At 44.8% G+C, this 20,548-nt stretch overlaps 1 protein-coding gene across 9 annotated transcripts in view; it reads right to left on the reverse strand.

Annotated features, from left to right (window-relative positions):
* LTBP1 (latent transforming growth factor beta binding protein 1) overlaps positions 1 to 7,521 on the reverse strand; it is a 203,104-nt gene extending 195,583 nt beyond the window's left edge. For all 9 annotated transcript variants that reach the window (XM_080588430.1, XM_080588429.1, XM_080588431.1 and 6 more), the window contains exons 1-2: positions 5,491 to 7,521; positions 5,185 to 5,255 (exon numbers count right to left, since the gene is read on the reverse strand). In XM_080588430.1, coding sequence (XP_080444556.1) covers positions 5,185 to 5,255; positions 5,491 to 5,927 — 508 coding nt within the window. In that variant the 5' untranslated portion in view covers positions 5,928 to 7,521. The remainder of the gene's footprint in view (positions 1 to 5,184; positions 5,256 to 5,490) is intronic.
* Between the last annotated feature and the right edge of the window lie 13,027 nt (positions 7,522 to 20,548).

The following is a 20,548-nucleotide window of genomic DNA, read 5'->3' on the forward strand; positions in this document are numbered from 1 at the left end:
GTGACAATAAAGTGACATGGAACTGCCACGGCGGGCTGACTCGCTACGCAAGCCAGGCTATTCCTCATATACGAGATCTAAAAGTTTTATTTACATATTATAGCGGCAGCCACAGCACAGGCAAAAAAAATAAGCTGCTCGAGTAATGGCTTTCAGTTTTTCAATTTCAGGGTCTTTTAAAGCAACATCAAAGAATATAAGTGACTAATGCATAGGTGAGTCACATGAGGTCACAGACATTATGTCTCTTTAAAATTCAAACATTCAATTTTGACATAACTTTAGACATAACTTGAAGGAGATTGATACTGTTTTTACTGAGATGATGATCTCCAAATGTGAAGAAACATTTGGGAAGAGTACGTTGTAGTTGGGCTTTGTATACACAACGTAAATAAACAGAACTTGGTAAAACTCTAAGCCACAACACTGATTAAGAACAAGCCTTGGGAACCATTTATGACCAGAAAACCTCGAAGAAACACAGCTGCAAGCATCTGAAGTACTCACTGCTGTCATCAGAAGTACAGCTCTCCTGGATACCACCACTTCTCAGAGCTGAACTGAAGACAGAGGAGATTCTCAGCCACCAATATGAAAATATTGAGTGGCACGCAGTTTTACATCTAAACTGGGTGGGACCCACATGTGCTTCTAAGTTCCCAGGTGTGGATCAAAGCCCTAGGTCAGAACAAGACCTAAGCATGCAACCTTTCCCTCAGCTCCCCCAAGAAAAGTCAGGAGCACAAGCTAGAAGCTGCCTCGTGCATACTGCAGCCAGGCCCCACACAACTGGCCTCTGGAAGCAGCGGATAAGCTGACGTGCCCTCGCCCTGAAGGAGAGATGGAGCTGTTGCTTGTGAACTCCATGACAGCCCGAAGCATAGCTCTGAAGGTTTAGGGACGGGACAGCTGAACAGCAATACACAGCAGAGGCCATGCAGATTTGGGAAGTGAACAAAGGGGACCTTCCTCAGAGCGAGTGTTAGCACAGCTTTCTGGTCTCCTGCAGAAGGGAGACTCTATTGTTGTATATTTTCTTATTCCAAAAAATAAATCAAGCCTTGCTTATCTAGCACATTTATTTAACATTGTCAGGAAGCCTTTCAGAAGAACAGAGAATAAACAAAATAATCTTTTAATATTAAAGAGACAGCAGATTGTCTTATTTTCTGATGACCTTTCCACAGTGTCTGGGCACACAACAAGGAAAGGAAAGAACCCCATGGCCCCATTCAGAGAACCTAGCCCAGCTCCAGCTCCCGAATCCTCACCACGTGCCCATCCATAGAACACATGCATGCCCACACACAACCCCCTCAGCTAACGAAGATGGGAGCCTTTTACCTTTCTTAATTGACAAGGCTGATGCATGTGGATTCTGCATCTCTGCAGTTAGTCATTCCTCCCCCTATATGAGCTTCACACTGGACATAACCCTGCCAAGCCCACTTTCTCACCCATATGAGCCTTCCTTACTCCTCTGCACAGGAGCTCACACATTTCAGCATTCCTTTAACAACCAGCTCGTTCCTTCCCACTAACATTCGTTAATTTACACCATTATTTTAGCAGAAGTTAGAACTCCTCCAGGCAGTGCTATTTTTTAAACTATCCAGTTTACATTGCGAATGCTCACAAACGTTTCACATTAATACTCCAAAACATTACAGACCTCAGAAGGTGTCTACTACTACAACAAGGGGCAGTCCTGTTAAAACTTCTTTGGAGATATCAGGTCCTGCATACAATAGACAATTTCTTTGACTTCCAAACATGAAATACAATTCTTTGTAATCATGAAGAAAAAGACAAACAGAAGAGCATATTTCGTAGGAAGTAATATTAACCAATACAAATCTAGTAGCAAGTAAATAGGAGACAAGAGGTTTGAATAGGATAAGCATGCAGTTGAGAGACAGGAACTCCTAATTTCCAGCTTAGGTCTTCCAGTCAGTTGTTATAACTTGTCCAAGGCCGCATTTAACCTATGGTTCAATTTCCATAAATGAAATAAATAATTTAAAACCCACACTCTAGGTTTTACTTGCCTTACAGCCATGTTGGAGAGCTGATTAATGTCTGGATAATGCTCTAGTAATGTAACAAGTATTAACAAAACACAGCGTCTCCAGCCTTGGTGGTATCTTATTATTGCTCTTACACAGATCATAACCTCTGATAACTACGGCTGTAAGACAATCAGTCATAAACCCTTTCACGTGCCTAAAACCTTCCAAAGTGTTGATTGCCATGGTTGAATTTTTGCCACCTTCGTCTTTACCCAAAGGTGGACGTTCTGAACATTTCAAAAAGGTCTTCTTGGAAGGCTTGAAGTCATTTTCCCAGGGTAAAGCAACTCTGAAGACTGAGCTTTATGATTTCATGTCTGTAGTTAAAGTTACGCAGACAAGCAAAGTCACACCAAGTTTGAAAGTTCTCAGGACAAAACTTTACAACGTAAAACTGAAATTTTAAGCACAGAGCGGAGAAAATCTACACGCCTAGAATTGGGTAAGGTAGGCACTCTCACCAGGTTGCAAACAGGAACACAGAAGCTCACCTTCTGAGGACAGACCACAAGACTTCAACATGAGGACTGTCAACACAACAAGCAGCTCAGCTTCGAACTACAAGTTAGAAAAGGGACTTGAAAAGTCCACATTTCTCCTCCATGCTGCCCTGTGACCCGCACAGAAATATCTCACGTACCAGGACCAGGGAACACAACACGGCTGCCGCTACAAGCAGCCAGGCAGCCACCCACCTGGGACAGGAGTCCCCAGGGAACAGCAGCCGCAACCCTAGCTCCGTGCATGAGGAAACAGATCCAGCAAACACCTCCGGCAAGAGGAAGGGAATGGGGAAGGTGAACAATGCCTGGGCTGCAAGACCATGCCTCTTCAGTCCGCCCCCTATTTCCGTGGGTTACAGGCAGGCTTACTGACACAGGTGCAGCAGACCAGAAACACACGGTGCTTGCTGCAGTCTGGGGTCACACCTGAGCTAATAAGCCTCCTGATCAGAGCTGGCTCTCAGCACTCTAGTGCTGGAAGCCTGATGCAGACAAATGGAGGCTGGCCCTGGAAAGAGCCAGTACAGGTCTGGGGTTTATTAGCTCAGGCTTTGCACCATGCAAAAGAATATAAGCTGGCCCTAGAGGCCAAATAGCTTATTAAAACGATACTGAGCCTGAGCTAATAAACCCTGACAGATCCAAACTGACTCTGCATGAAGTCAGCTCAGGTGTGCCTGCATTTGTGGCACAATTAATCCACAACTGGAACGATCCCCTCAAAAACTGACAGTTTGCTATCTGACTTGAAAAAAAATCACTTATTTTTATAGGAGACAAAGGGGTTAACATTTGTTTGGTTATAGGGTTTTTGTTCTCCTGAACAAAACATCGGGAGGTTCAAGAAAAAGAGGTGTCTGGCTTTTATGACTGGGAGACTAATCTTCCACAGCTAAATCAAGTCAATGCTATCTCATGGTTTTCCTAAGTTACAAAACAGACAACTTCAGGCCATTTAGTGCTTCCCTTGGCTTGCCAAAATAGGGGTAAAACCAAGAAGGTTCAAGCCAAGTGTGTTTTACCACTGCTGGGAGGCATCAGAGCAGGCAGCAAAAGTATTTAATGCAAAGGAGGGCCCAATAGCAGAGACACAAAATGAGAAACAAAGGTCAAACAGAAAATCCCCCCAGCTTTCTTTTAACTCTTTATCTGCAGCCCTATTCCTCAAATTACTTTAATTCCCATAGTTACCGATGGATTTAAATGAGCTATCCCACAAAAATCCAATTGCCTTAGTCCTTATTGAAGAACCTAAATATAGAAACGAATAAAAAAAATAAGACAGAAAAAACAGCAGGATGACAATGGAGGGAAGTTGAAAACATGGAACTTAAATAAGAGAAAGCAAAGAAAACTACTTAATTTGTAAGCAAAGGTTTAAAAGGGTGCATTGAAATTATCTAGAAAGAAAAGTTACTGGAAGACAGATTGATTCAAAGCCAAAGACGGAGATTTATTTTTTGCTCAAGATAGCAAAAATAAAATTGATTGACAACAACATTGTAGTTTAAATAGCTTTTGACTTTTAATATCCTAAAGTTACATTGTTTTCTCCCACTTTTGTTAGTCTTTCAGCCAACGTAGGTGTTCATTAAGCTCTGCAACTAGCCTCAAAGTAATGTCTCAAGCAATATAAGCTGAAGGAAATCATTCTAGCACTTGTCAGGTGTGTTAGGCAAAAGAAAAAGAGGTAAATTTTGAGGACTACCTTAAATACGTATCTAGGTTGGTCATGGAAATTGTGAAGTTTTGTCTTTAACAGCCTACTGTAATAAAGCCCTCAGCAACAGCTCCATGCAGGTCAAAGGTACTTGACCTTTCTGAGGATTACAAATGTGATTGCTCCCTATTGTGAAAATCCCACACAGAAACAAAAACCCCTGTAAAAGCCCCCAAACACGGTTTGCATCTTGAAAGCACTGAGCTCCCTCAGGGACAGAAGTTTGTCCTGCTGAACTACAGCAATGTGCCAAGACCCACAGGATCTCGCTGACACCTAATGGGGCTTCCTGGAGAGGGATGCCATTCCTGCCTTCTCCAGCTCTTCCCTGACCTCATGGCAACATAACTCCATTTAGCCATTTGCAGTCAGCCCTGAACCCTGCCCAAATTAGCGGAGATCCTTCCTGTTTTGCATCAGAAAGTACAACCTGGTTACGACAGCACTAGCTACACAGGGCTATTTTATGGACACGTGTTGCATTTCTAGACATCCCAGTAACAGCACGATCCCATACAGGAGCAAACCCATCTCCTTTGCCTTGTTCATCGCTTCAAAAACTACATACAGCCTAGACACGGGATCACCAGACACTGCTGGCAACGGGACAGCGCGTGCACATGGCAATTCCCCGCTCCCCACCTTTGCTTCTCCAGCGGGTTACTTACCCTACTACGCCCCTGCTCAACAAAAATTCCTTCCAAAGCATCACCTCGGGGCTTACCCCCCCCCCTCCCCCCAAACACTACCTTCTGCCGAGCTCCTTCTCCTTTTGTGCCGAGGACAGACCCGAGAGAGATGCTGTCCATCCTCAGCAGAGGGTCAGACAGCGGGGACTTAGGACCAGCACCCTGCGCGACGCCGAGGAAGAGCACCGCAAGCTACTCACGTTTGATGCACCTCTGGGAGCCCGTGGCCTTGCTCCAGCCGTGGCAGCACTGCCCCCCGCACACGTTCACCCTGCGGGGAGAGCACAGCGGGGAGAGGGTCCGCAGGGGCCCCCTCAGCCCCGGCCCCGCTCCGCAGCCCCAGGAGGGCGGCGGGGCGGGCGCTGGGCCGGGAGGGAGAGGGCGGGAAGGATTCAAAGCGCCGGGGCGAGCTCCTGAGGGACGGGGGTCGCTCAACGGGGCTGAGGGCGACGGGGAGCGCCGCCGTGCCCCGTCCCTCAGGGCGGCGGCGGCGGGGGGCGCCTTACCCCGGCAGCTGGTGCTTCTGGCGGAGCGGCAGGCCGGCACTGCTGCTGCTGTTAGCGTGGGGGCTCGGCGGAGCTTTGGGCCGCGGGCCGAAGCGGGCCGGCTTGGCGAAGGAGGCGGCGGGGTTGGGGGGGACGTGCGGTCCGGCGGGGCTCAGGCGGAGCGGGACGGGCGGCTTGCTCATCCGCCGGCTGCGCTCCAGGCTGCCGGTGCCGCCGCTGTACCGGGCGTTGAGCTGGACGTTAAACGTGCGCTGCTGCTGCTGCTGCTGCCGGCCCCCCAGCAGGGCCGGGCGCTGGTGCCGGCTGCCCGAGGAGCCCCCCTGGCCGGGGTGCAGCACGTAGGCGATCCTCCTCAGCCTGCCCTTCTCCGGAGCGCCGAGCGCCGGCGAGCAGAGCGCCCAGGCGCACAGGAGGAAGCCCCAGCCGAGCCGAGCCATTTTTTCTTTTTTTTTTCCACGGGCGGCGAGCTCCGAGCCCCCCGCTGCGCGGATCCCCGCAGCCCGAGGGGGTGAGGGGAGGGGAAGGAGGGGGGGGAAAAAGAGCCGCCCTCCTGCCGCTGCCCCCAGCCCGCTGCCGGGGCTGCCCCCTCCCGCCCCCCGAGCCGCTGGCGGAGCTCAGCGCGCTGCCTGCCCCGCCGGGCACCGGAGCATCGCCGGGGGGAGCGGAGGAGAAGGAGGAGGAGCAGGGGAAGGGTAGGGGGTGTTTTCTAGGGGGGGGGGGGGGTCGCGGTGGCGAGCAGATGTCCGTGGGGCCAGGAGGGGGCTGTAAGAGCGAGCAAGGAGCGCTCTCGGAGCCGGCCCGGGCTGAAAAAACGCTTTTTAAGAGTTTCTGGGAGAGGGAGCGCTGCCGGGGGGGAGGAGGGAGGGGACGGGAGGGGAGGGGGCGCCGCAGCCCCGGCCCCGCGCAGCCAATGCGGGGCCGCCGTGACGTCAGGGCGGGGGCCGGCGCCAGGTAACGGGGCGGGGGGCGCCGCCCGTGCGGGCGCTACGCAGACGGCGTAGCGGGGCCGCCGTACCTGTTGCGTTGGCGCCGCGGCCGGGCTACGCCAGCGGCGGGGGGCCCCCGATGGCCGCCGGCGGCAGGTGGAGGCGAGGCCCCGAGCCCCCGTTTTGGGGTTTTGGCGCTCGGCTTCGCGGGTGGGAAGGCGTGAAAGTGCTGACAGGGGTTAAAGGCGAGCGCGTCCCGCAGCCCCTGCGAGGGGAGATCTCGGCAGAGAGCCCGGCAGCAGCAGGAGGGAGCCTGCTGGCTTGGGTCTTTATGTTTGTAAAGCGGGACGCGTGCCTGAGGAACAAAACGCAAACCCAAACCCTACACCTGGAGTTGATGCATAAGCACAGCAGCCTGCATTTGTCTCCGCTGTGTCATAACTGATATCACCTTGTAGCAGTACAAATTAAAAGTTCATAAAATACCCTGAAGATTCCATCTTTTAAAACACTCAAGAGCTAGCGTGTCTGGTTCTTTCCAAAAAGCAATGTGGAGAATCAGCTCGCAAACGCGGCGGTGTGGAAGTCAGGTCTTCCTACCCAGGCCCTCCTCTGCTCCTTTCCAGAGCTCTGAGGACGCTGACCCTAGCCCCAAACTGATGAGATTTCGCTCTTAAATGCTCCTGGCAGGGCCACGCCACCGGCACGGGGAGCAGAAGGCTTCCACATTGACGGGATTCCAGGCAAGAGCCAGCCCTAGGAGCACAGCAGTCCCTTCCTCCTTAGTTCGCATCTATTTAAAACGGCTCAGAAATAAGTAGATGTTTTAAATAGATGAGTTGGAGCTTTCTATAGTCACAGGGTAAAGGAGCCACACTGACAGTAAAGGCTTCTGCCTCTGTGCCTGCAGCGCTCTGAACTGAAACCCAGTGGTAAAATGGCACCAGTGCTGGGGGCTTGTACGTCTGCAGCGGGTTACGCTAGAACTAAAACTTCAGTGGTTCAGAAGAAAAACTGAGATAAAGCCTGAAATTAGCTCCAGCTTGAAAATAACTAAGAAATCAGCTGTTGAAACCATTGCCTTTTCTCTTAGCAAATGTATACATCTGCTTTTTTTTTTTTTAAACTTAGAATCACAGAATCATTAATCACTTGGAAGACGTTCTCAGCATCTGAACTGTGCAGTCTTCTGAAGGCTAATTATTGTCGAGCCTAAATATGCTAAATATTTTTACAATGTTTAGGAAATAAAAAATACCTTGCAACCCGAGAGGTGGAGTGAGAACTGAGTAAGCAGCAAGAAGCTGATGTGGTGCTCAGGATTGTTGCTCTGCACAAGGCCACTGTCCTTCAGAAGTTTTCTGGAATGAGATCACAACTACTTGTGTGGCTGGGTTTGTTGTACAGAGGGCAAAAACTGCATCATTCCACAGCAGGAGCCAGTTGCTTTTAAGAAATGTGGGTTTTAAGTCACGTCAAACAGAGGACAAGTGTGGTTTATTACTGGCTACTGTATAGCAAATGGTAAGGGACCTCAAGGGAAATATATCCACAAAGGTGGATGCCTTGCACAAAATGATCTAGGTTCAAAAACATTCTTGAAAAAATGTTAAGTATTAGCTGAGATTAATTGGTTAAGATCAAACATTCCTCACAAATTTACGTGGCAGATCTAACTCTGTTTTCTATTTTTTCCTCTAACAAGGAAATCCATGCATTTCTTTTCTGTTTGTCTGGTTTTGGTCACTTTTTTTTTTTTAAACTTTATTTCACCCACACACCTCTGGAGGGTGTGGGTGTTAGGGGCCTGGTTTGGCTGCATTAACACATTGGGTTGGCCAATCACCCAGCCTTCTGTATGCGGCAGTGCCACAGTGTCTTCCTGTGACCCAGTGCCAATGTTGGCCAGGCAGCGAGCTGAACCATCAGCAATGCCTCATGTATCAGGCTACAGGGCCAGCAAGATGTCCAGGTGCTCTTCTAGATCCACCTGGCAGCAACCCTTGGCCTGCAAGGAAAGCTGATTTGGGAGCTCACAATTAACATGTGACAGTTTGACTTGAACTCTGTGTTCAACCCCAGTTATGTCTACCGAAGAGTGCTTCTACAGTAGTGTAGCTCCAATAGCGTCAGTAGCATTACTCCAAATTTCTCCTGACCTAAAGGAGGAAAATCAGTCCCTATAATTTCTTGTAAGATGAGAATGATCCGAATACCTCTATCTGGTGTTTTCAAGTATCTGCAAAAAATAAAATAAAATAAAATAAAATAAAATAAAATAAAATAAAATAAAATAAAAAATAAAATAAAATGCATTTTGTAGGCTACAAAATACATGTTCCTTTAGCCACTGCCTTGTACAGGTATACATGACTTTAGGAGGTATTTCTTTTGAACAAGAGAACAGCTTAGTCTCACTGTCATCAGAGTAGGGAAAAAAAAGTAATTGACCTTTATTATGTCACTAAAGTAAAGCACATGTGACTCCAGATACATAGATGAAGTAGATTTGCAAAGTAAGACCATGCCAATGTTAATATAATTTCTTCATAGTGTATTTTGTACAGAACTGTACCTTCCAACCATGACTGCTGCTTGTTCCTTCAGGCAGAAACTGTAATTACTCCACAGTTAGCAACTAATATCCTGAGGCCTCCGCAGTTCCTGAGTGCTACCACCATATAAATATCATTAGTCATGTTGCACAAAAAGACAAGTCTGGCTTGCTCTATTCATGTAGGTGCTTATGTTCACTTCCAAGGAACTCAGTCTGGACTAATGTGTGAGGCTTGGAAAAAAGTGGCTTGGCTTTGCTGAAGCCATTGCTGCTTGTGGCCCTCCTTTGTGACTTGAGAATCTGTAATGATCGACTCTTGCATGTCTCAGTGCAACTCACACTACATCACCTTAGGTAAACTCCCTTACACTTCTCCCTTGCTTCAGCATGCTACAGTGAGTGCATTTTTGTAGCACTTTCCCCAGCTCCTCCTCAGAAGGAAGTCTTCCTCCCCCAGCGAATCATTACTGCCACTGCAATCACAGTTCTGTAGCATTAGGTGCTGTACAAACATGCCAGCAGATAAATGATACTGGCTTTCCTGATTTGGAATCACAAGCTCCTGAAGCAGACTAGCTTTTCAGTGATGAACAAGCTTTTATGAGGAGACTTACAGCTTGCTCTCTATTTGAATTCACATCTTGGAACAACATGGGTTCTGTGTCGCATTGGGTGTCTGAAGCAGTCAGAATAGCACACACATAGTCCAGAGCTACAAGTCTGGGTGGGAAAAGGAGACAGACTAATGACGGTCAAGGTAGTGATTATCTTTCCCCAGTGAACTACTTTGAACTACCAAGAGAGATTGCCACAAGAGATTTTTTGATTTTTTTTCATTAAATCACAATGAAAGCTAGATTCATTTTGGCAAATATCTAATGCCAGTTTGTTACTACTGATGCCTGCCATACAAAATGCTAAAGGCAAGAAGAATTTGTCTTCTGTTCAAGTTGCTAACATAACTGTCATAGTAAAAGTAGTTGCGTAGACTTGCATTGTCTTGAATTCCATTTTCCTGAACCAGCAGAAACCTCTACTAGGATATCTGGCAGTTTCACAGTTATCCTCACATACATAAAATAACTGATTCAGAAATACAAGATTGTTTTTTAAGATATGAAAATCTCCATGATACACCGCTGCAGTTATTCTCCTGCTCAAGGAAATACATATCTCTTGTCTACAAAACAATTCAAATATCTATTGAACTTTTAATTATACTATTCCTTTGCCATCGTTTGTTTCTTCGTATGATCCCATGTACACTGAAAATAAATAAACTACAGAGGAAATTAGGTGGAAAGGAGCACAGAAATGAAAAAGTATATTTAATTATTTCACTTTACCTTAGGAGAAGACATGTTTAAACTAACACATTCTTCACAAAAGCAAAGTAAATATTACAAGTAATATTTGAAAACTCTCGCAGCATGGCTATGTCATATGCCAAGAATACTAACCTCTACAAAAATAAACTTCAGCAGAGGATCCTGACTTTTCACTGTTGCACTGTGCGCTGCTCAGATGTAGGAAAGCTGAAGGAAAAAGTATCTGTGCAAAATAAAATCCTTCCTGACTTGAATTAACTTCGAAGAACATCTTAAAGATTTCATAATTATTTGTAATCCAGGCAGACAAGCCCATTGGTGTAAGTGGAAGAAAAGTACAAAAAAGCGATGTGAGACTATGGAAAGGGGAGCCATGGCTAATGGGCACAGCACACAGCAGCCACTTAATAACCCCAGAGGTAACATTTTACCCCCTTGCCTGTGCTTGGTTTCCCCCGGTTTCGTTCCTCCCAGCAGCCTGGGGCCTCGACTGTCTACTGCTGCCTTGCTCTCCACAGAGAAAGATGCCAGTCCTGTTCAGACTGCTGTGCTAGCAAGTAGTATCTGAGCTTGGCTGTCAGGGTAAACAGTTGTCCAAAGACCAGCTGGGCACATAGAGCAGCAGATTCTCTTTGGATTAAAAAAAAAAAAAAAAAAGCCAGAATACTACTTTTAATGATGCATTTGGAACAGCTCCCAGCCACACCAATGTTAGAGGTTGGGAGTATGTGTATAGGTCCTCTGTCTGCTGCTCTTTCAAGGTTTGTGGTGGAAGGTGGTGAAATGAAAATTACAAGCTTTTTTTTTTTTTTTTATTTTTATGTAGCTAGGGAGAAAAATGCTGGGCTTTCATTTCCATCACTTTTTCTCCAGTAACATAAGGTGTCTGCAGAGGTGTTTAATGTCAGTCTGCAGTGTGTCTGTCTGAGTTTTGCATCAGCATGCTTGGACGCTGACCCTGCTCTCAGCAGGAGGTTGGAGCAGAGGACCTCCGAGGGTCCCCTCCACCCTCACTTACCCTGTGAGTCCATGCTGAGCTGTGTCATCGTGCTTAACAACAGCCTCAGGTGGAAACAGGCAAGGCTCGTGCCCATTTTGAGTGGGATGGAAACCTGTTTCAGGAAAGTAGACCTGCAGGGTAACAGTAGGAAAGGCTTCTTGGTGCAGGCTGCAGGGAGCTTAAGGACCAGAAGCAACCAGGAGAGCTACGACATGCCAGAAGGGATGAAGCAGACCCCAAAAAGAGGCTAAACACCTGGGCTCAAACACAAATGCCAGGCACAGCCAGAGCTGCTCTTGCCACTAGGCTGGTTTTAACATAGAAGTAGCGTAGAGAGGCAAGCCAGACTGGCACAAAGCCTCAGCTGTGTTTAGAGAAGATTCTGGCCTTGTTACAAAGGGGCATAGCCAAAAAGGGGCCTGACAAGGGCTGACCACACCAGATAATTAAAACATGGTTTGCGACAAGGCAAATCAAGGTGATGTGAATGACTACTTCAAGCTCCTTTGGAGCCACTGGACTGTACTTGTACACAAATTAATTCATGGAAAGGTAAAAGTGTGACAGAGTATTGGCAGGGTGAAGCTTATATGGCTAACAGCACTGCACCTCTGCAGTTGTTGGGTGCTGCAAAAGATCTTCATGTCCTTAAGAGTCTGAGTCATGTTTGGGAAACCTTCACCTCTGTACTGAGGAATGAACTGAGGCCAGTGTTAATGGTTTGTTTAAACACAGGTTCTTAAACTCAGATTAATTGATTGGTATAACTCGGTTTGGTTACTACAGACATGTTTGTCCTAGAACAGGTGTGAGCAGGCTGTCCAGAGGAATATGCAAGTACAAGATGTTTGTCAATTAGCTTGCAGTTGGTTTAAATAGAAAGCCGGACAGCCTGCAGGATCCTGAGCAAAACAGAGGCATGGAGAGGTGAGAGGAAGCCAGTGACTTGAGTTGTCCTTATTGTACCTCATGCCACATTCCTAAGTAAGGGCTTTTCTCTCTGAGGAGGCTAAGCACACCCAGCAATAGCTCAGATGATGCTGTGGTCCCTTTGCACAGGAACAGTAGAAAGAAGCCCTGGTCCCGAGTGGTCTTCCTGGGACACCAGGAAGAGAATGGGGGAAGGACCTGCCTAGCGGTTCTCAACAAGGAGGGCTAAGATCTTATGATCATGTGCACAGCCCCACAAATGGTTGGAGTAGCTACATAAGCATGTAAATACACCATTTTTCTCCAAAGACTTCAATCTCAGTGAGTTGCAATCAATGGAAAGACTTCCTACTGATTTTGCTCGTCTTTGGATTGAAACCTGCACGTGGAGTACAGAGTGCTTAATACAACAGCTTTACCCTGCCTCAGAGTCTGTCACGTCACGAGATCCTTTTTCCATTCCTCAGGTTAGAGGCAGATTTGTGAGTCTGTTGGGCTGAGGACGCGGAGCCGAAACAAAGGATGCTTATGAAAATGATAGATTTGTATCCTCCCTTAACAGCTGTGTAGAATAAGCCCCTATAATTGCCAAGTTGTTTTAAGCTTGCCATCGTAATTTACCATGATTCCCTAAAGCACTAGCAGATGAATCTGAACAGTGCTCGGCTTGTGGTCCACCCGCAGCGTGCCCGCGACATTGTCCTGCTCTCAGACATTCCCGTGACAGCCAGCCAGTGAGTCATGCAACCGCAGCTCCTCATCGCCAGCAAAGGGAGCCCACCTGAGGGGCAGCCGTTCGCTCTTTCCCTCATTCATGCCCTCACTCACTTCTCCCGGGGGGGTCCTCTCTCCTGCATAGGCAGTGTCTCCACGGAGGCGTGCTGAAGATCTCTTTAGAAGCCTTTTGCACGCAAAAGCAGGCACTCCTGTTACACGTCTGCGGGCTGATTCACTGGAATATGCAGACAATCTAACATCACAGGCAGCAGTTAGGAACAGCCTGCACAGTCTCTTCACTACACACATCTGTATTCCTATCTGGAAATAACTTGATTACGTGCCTCAGTGCTACAAGGTCTGGCTGTGAGTTAGTTTCGTGTTTGAATCAGATGTACTTGGACTGTAAAGAGCAGAGCTACTCCCTCTTCAGCATAGGGTCATCCAGGAAAGCAGGCATTTGTAGCAAGTGGTATCGGATCATATAGCCCCCTTTTCTCATTTTACTCGTTGAATTTTAGTCAAGGATTTTCAAGGACCACAGATTTGCCTATCAGATTATGTACAGTCTTGAACTGAAAAGATGTAATTGGAAGAAAAAAGGAAAAGATCTACCTCTGTACAAATGCCTCTTCTCTATTCCTATTCAAAGCACATCGATGGCTATCTCTGACCTGAGATCAAGCAATCCCATACTCCTAAGCTGAGTTCACCTGTGTTGTCTCTCATTTTCTGTAAGGCTGTACCCATGACTGGCAAGGATCAGGATTCCTCTTCAGGATGACAAATTTGATAATTCCCAGCAAGGTACCTTGAAGGATTTTTTTCAAACAGAGTTGATTTAAAGGCAACTACAACTATCAAAATTAGAAATTATCATTGCTAACTATTTAAACTGAGAGAAATCCTCTCCAGTTGAGAGAACCTGAACAAAGACCATACGTAAATCCTTAGCATCAACTGGCAATAACACTGGTGGGTTTTTCTGAGAGTTTGCCAGTTTTGCTTGTTATGCTACATAGCGTTCTCAAGGTCTGCAAGAATCTCTTGTGATTCTTTACGGTTCAGTTCATCAAATACTGACATTTTCAGTGTTTCATTATTTAAGGTTGCTTTTGCAAGCCATAATCATACAGGTGTTCTTCAGTCTACTCATCATCTTTGTTATCACATATCTTTCAAAAGCTAGAGTTCAACTAAATAATTTAGCTCTGCTCAAAGATAGGGCTGACAAACTGAATTCCAGTGACCTGTTATATTATTTTTTAAATTGAGTACTGTTGTTTTTTCTTCTGACAGAACTCAAGATCTGTTTATATTGCAGAGAGGATCTAGGTGATTTTACAAGACAATTAGATTGAACAAAGTCTTATTACAAAGCTATACAAATAGTTACTACAAACAAAAGATTCACAACAGCAGTTTAAGTATTTCCTCGTATTTTGAGGTAGGGTTTATAAAAAAAAAAATTCAGCTCCATATCCATAACTCATTTATTCAAAGTGTTTGTTTCAAATCCGCATCCAAATCTCATGTCATCTCTCTCTCTCTCTCTCTCTCTCTCTCTCTCTTTCTCTCTGATCCCCAAAGCAGGCAGTGCCTGAGGCTTAAGTTCTGCCCTGTCCTGGAGAAACTGGGGAGTTTTACTTAATTTATGCATGTTTTAGACTGCTTTAAAGAGTTCTGATCAGCACCTTTGGGAAATGTGTTTTTTTTTCCTTTCTATTAAAACATGTTTGTACAGATTAGCTGAGGTTGAATTTGCATATAAACTAAACCTCTTTAGTAAGTAATTTTCTGGAATTTAGCTCTTTCCAAATGTTTCCACAGTAAAAGTGGAAAAAGTGCCCTTAAGCGTTGTGAATAATAGTCCACCTGTCTGGTAACATTAGGAATAAAAATAAAAAAGAGTTTCAACTGAATTCCCCAAGTTTTTTGTGGAAAAGAATACAGGCATCATATTCTTGAAAGAGCTATTAGAGATTCTCAGTTTCTCAAAGCAGGGAGCATTTTTCTTAATTGTTTGGTAAGAGTGTCTGCTGCTGTAAATAAATGCGTAATGGTTTGTCTTTAAATAAAACATTTATGTTGAATACTCCATTAGCTAGTTTTGACAGTTAAAAGAAACATGATTTAAGGGATCTTTTTCCTCTCTTGCTGTACAATAATCTTCATTACATGTTAGCCTTTATCCTGTAACATGAAAGCTTATCTCCTCAGCAAAGGAGGCTTTTGAGTTCTCTCTCACTGGTAAAGTAGTTTAGCTCTATGCCAAACTGGAAAATTTCACCCTTCCCCAGGGGTAAATAAAATCCCTATAAGCAAGAGTTCAAGTCGAGCAAGTTCTTCACAAGTTACTCTTTCCATGAGTCACACACTTCTCTTCTCCAGAATCTGTCCAGCTCCCTGTCTCAGCGATGTAAGATCAGCATAACCCAAATTATTCTTTATAGCTGAAAAGAATACTAACCTCTAATACTAACAAGAACAAAAGCCCTCTTCAGTTACAAACCAAACTTTTCGCCTTCTTTCCTTCTGCAGTTTTCTTTCTTCACTTTCCCATGAAGCCTTAGCTTTCCTCTTGCTGTTTTCCTAGGTCTGGCTCTCTAATCAAAACAACATGCTTACCTTTTAGGTTTCTCGTATAGATTATTTCTAAAGCAGCCACCAGTCCAAATGTTTTCCAGTCAGGGAGATGCTCTTTGCTTATACTATCTGATCACACATGCATTAGGGAATTATGTTGTTCACTTGTGATCATCCTCTGCAGCTCTCTAGCACATAAGGCTTAGACTGAAATCAGCAGTGGTGTGGGGGTGGACGTGGGGCTTGGTTTCAAGGGCCAGCACTGCCTGTTACAGTCCTCTTCTAATTTGTGATAATATTCTTATCTTGAGAAAAGCTAATGCTCTTTGAGCATACCGCTGATTCTGCAATCAATTAATCTTGCACAGTGTCGTAAGTATTCTATACAGCCATTGTTTCCATACATTAATTCCAATAAGACCAACAAATATTATAGGAAAATATATTTCTACTTTCCTGACTTAAAAAAATCAGAAATAGCATCTCAGAGGATAACCTATTTTGTCCATAAAGGGAAATACAGCACAATGATTAGCATCTTCCAGGGCTAGGTATTATGCCACATGGGAAAACTTTTTTTTAAAGTAAGAAAATAAGACGTTTAAAAGAACAATGAATGCTTAAACTGAGAACGTGGGTGAGAAGCTGTGAGCTAGTTTTAGTCACTGATGGTGCTGATTCCGCATATTATAAACCCATTTGAAACACTGTGCACAACAAGCAGAGTGGTCCCGAGGGGGAGCTTGGATTTTTATCAGGTATTACAAGCACCAAGGTCTGTCTATTGTCGAAGAGGATCTTGTCATACACAATAATCCCACCGAAGCTCTTGGAATGTTTTCACAGTTTCATTTTCCAGGACACCTCCAGAAGCATAGCTGGTGATGTCTAGCTATTGTGGAGGATGAGTTATATTCTCCTGACCTTCAATAGTAGATTAAGCCACTAGGTAGCCTATTGAATCCAAAACCAGTTACACTAATATTTTGGCTGCCTAAACCTGTAATTTAAAGATGTTTAGAGTCACAGGTTTATGAGTATACTGTAGTAACACAAGCTATGACACAAAATACTTTCAACTCCAAGCAATGAATTATTCTTTGTTTATCTGTATTTGTTTTACTAGGTCCCTTTTTTCTACTTCAAGGTTTTTATGATATACAAGAACAAACATTATTAGTATTTATACATAACAAATGCCAATGTACTTAGAGAAAAACCCAAGCTCCACAATAGGTTTTGCTTTGTTTTAAAAGTACAATGGTGTGAAAATTGAGCATATGTTTTAGGTTCCCTTTTATCGCGTTAGAGCATTGTCTGGCTTTTCCAAACCATATACATAAATATGACTATATAACCTGAAGATAGGAAAGCACTTGTTTAAACATGTGCATGCCTACAGTACCATAATTCACGGAGACTCAAAGTTGGCACCATGTTCTGACATAGAAATTTAGGGTTGCACCACATGTACTAAACAATTGCTCTAATGTTTGAAATACAATGGCCATACTGTTTTGTTTCCAAGTTCCTTTAGGAAAAATCAGTACAGCTTTTTTGGTACAACATTACCTCTCTAGGTAGTGTAGAAAAGCATTCAGCGTATTATTTCTGAATATAGCGATTACCTATAATACTGTATTAAAAAATAATAACAACAAAAACCTTCAAATTAAAGCTTAGGCAAAACCTACCCAATGGCACTTGGGACTGAAACTCTGAAATTCAGTGGGAACGCAGCTGTAGCCCCTGGATGCAGAAGCTGCAGGTGGAACACTAAAACACAAACAAAAAAAGGCTCTCTAGGAAAAATATCTAGAAAATAAAAGTTGCATATACCAGTTTCATTGTTATGAACCACCAAGTCAACCAAGCGCTTTCTTTTATGAGATGTTACACAATCACAGGAAAATGAGTTGGGGGACTGTATCAAAAGGTAATGGTGGAAGGTAGAAGCGGTGGGGAGAAATGTTCCCTGTTAAAAGACGGTTCCCTGAACTGGATGTAGCTTCGCCGTGGATGGCTGTATAACTCTGCACACTCTGCTGTTTGCTCCCTCAGCCCACAGAACTTCACTCAGAAAACATCAAAGTTTTTCCCAGCTTAGTCCTGCAGGTTTTCACATCACCTCACAACGCCCCGTATCACTGCAGGGACCATAGTTCGGCCACCTCTGCAAATGGCCACTCTTCCATGAGCTGATAAAGGCAGAATGGGTTTGGTGATGCGTTTATTCTAAGCTCATCTATTGATAGGAAATCATCCTTCTGCTTTCCTGGTGACCAAAACTGACCTTGTCATCTAGACTGAGGGAAAGCTCCTGTGTGGAGCTCAATTGCACTGACTACAAAGCTCCCACAGCATGAGAGGACATAGCAGTCTGTCAGGAAATTTCTCTGCTGGATTATAAGAAGAGAAGGCAACTCAGCTGTTCCCATTGTTTTTATCATTATTTTTTTGGCAAAAGACAATGAAAAATGTGAGCCCAAAAATCAGTCTTTGTAGCCACAGAGGAGCTCCGTGGTCTCTGTTGTTTGACTCTGCTAGTGAGAAAGCACTGACAGAGTTACAGGAACGCCACAGCAATTATTTGTTCCATGCACTTTAGTAGTTCTCAGCAATAAATACAGCTGAGTTTAAACTGACACTGCTATGGCACACTGTCTGCCTCGAGTTTGTTTTTAATGCTGTCTAGTTCTATTAAGCAGCTAATAATACTCACACCTATGCAACGCTTTTCCTTTATAGACTACAACATACTGACCCAGCTGCACCCGTTTCACACAGGGGAAAAGCCAAGGAAAGCGAAGCTGACGCTGGACTTTCTAACGCGTGCTGCAGTTTGGGTGGCAAGTGGCTGACGGATATTACTTGTTTTTCTCCTCTGGTGTGCTGGAAAAGGGCTTAATTAGCCACAGTGGACTTCAAGCGTGCAGCCACTTGTAGGGCTGCAGGGTTCCCACACATCCCGCAGGCGCAGCCGCTCGTGCTTTGCGCATGGAACTCAGCAAGTGCCGGGCTGCACCCTCCTGCCACAGTCCCACTGGGTCCTGGGGCACAGCACACCTGCTGCACGTTACAAAGATAAGCAGAAATAAAAAAGGAGGGAGACAGGCAGCCTTGGAACGGCCTGCGTGCTGTGTCTGGGGAAAGGTGGAGAGGAGAGGGAGGCTGTATAAGCAGCAGGGTATGAGCTGCTGAAACGTGCAGGATGGTGAGCGAAAAGGCATTCAGGGAAAAAGTAGAGGGGGGAAACTCTCCACCTCATTTTGGTCCAGCAAAAAAACTTAGGCATTGCTTAAACGTCCTGTGAATCTGTGGAGCTGGAATGTAAATGAGGTGCACTGTGCACCTGCACCAGGCAAAATGTCAATTAAAGGTGTGCAGGCAGATTTCAACTTGGAATTCCCTCATTTAAGGGCCTGAATTTTGTGTGCCTGAGTTCTGCAATCTTAACATTTTTCAACATCTGTCCACCTTCCTGCCCTGTACTGGAAACAGTCAGATTTATAGCGCAGTTCTCCTGATTATTGTGCTCGAGTAAGTGAAAGCTTAACAGAACAGGAGGCCAAGCTCCTGCCACTGCATGAGAACAGACCACAAAGACAGATCCCAGGGTTAGATGGCTCGGTAGTCCACTCTTACGAGCAACCCCATCATCGCATTGACAGCAAACGTCACATCTTCACAGAATGGAGAGTTTTTGCCCCATCACTTCTTTGTAAGGCTGCCATTGAATTTCCGATGCTTAGACACGCACTTCTAATTTCCAGCCTCTATTTATCCGTGGGCAGTTTGTATCTGCTCCCTGCTTTCGGTGTGAGAATTTTCTGTCCATCTTAGCAAAGTTCAGGGCTTTTCCCAGCTGGGTAACAGCTATATCAATTTAATGGCAAGTCTCCTGGCACATCACCCATGGATTAATAATAACCGCTATGCTGATACAGGACTTTATATTTGAAAAACCCAGTTCTGGATGTTATAGAGACTATACATCCACCATAATTCCTAACACCTTGCAACTGTAGCTAAAAATGTATTCATTTCCTTTACAGAGGTGTAGACAATGCTCTTGAATTAAGCTACTAACAAAGTTTTAATGTTTAAGTATTATTTTAAGCAGACTAACAGATTTATCAGTTAAATAACCAAGCTTTAGCCTTAACAAAACATTTAAATAACATGGAATTAAGGCCTAAATAACCTATTACTTCAGAGAAATCACACAAAATCACTTTTGAGAAGACATCAAATATTAAAAGAGTTTAGTTTGACAGTGAAGCTTATCAGCTTAAAAGAACATGAAATATTGGGAAGTTACTCAGCAACTAATCTTTTCATGGCTTGTGCTGAACAAGAAATATACAATCGGTCCCCCTCTGTTGAGTACAATATACTTCTTATGTGGTTTAAGTTTTAAAGTATTTGTATACTTACTAGTTGGATTGCTAGGCCAAAGAATCAACAATGAACAAAAGTATATCCTAAGAACAGGCTATTCTTTTTCTTTTATAGCATCTGCATCCAAATACTCAGAAAACCATAATCTGACTATTTCTAAAACAGCTTCAAGAAAGCCACCAGCAGCTGCTTAGGTTCTAATTTCTTTTCAAAATTAGATTATTAATTTAGGTACAACTGAGAAGGTAATTTTGGCCTCCCCCAGTTTAAATCTCAGTCTTCCGATAATATTCTTGTTCCCTATTTTGTTACGATTCCCTATTTACAAAGAAATTCTGAGTTGCTGGAAACTGGGCTTGTTGAACAGCTGGCACGGCCACTCAAAAATAGGATTTTCTTTTTAAAGTTAATATTGCCGTTCGTGGCCATGGGGTTTGTGTGGCTCCAACCCAGCTGTTCAGGATAATAAGGGAGTGGACAAAGGCATGTTTCGCCCTCTCAGACCTTGCTGCACTGCTTCTGCTTAGCTTTTGCTTTGGGAAGTGAAGGGAGGGCACGGGCTGCCGGCTGGAGGATACCCCTGGGAGCTGACGGGCAGAGAGGTTTCCGTTTC

This window comes from Anser brachyrhynchus (assembly GCF_964034855.1).
Source record: "Anser brachyrhynchus genome assembly, chromosome: 3".
In the NCBI taxonomy this organism is placed as follows: Eukaryota; Metazoa; Chordata; class Aves; order Anseriformes; family Anatidae; genus Anser; species Anser brachyrhynchus.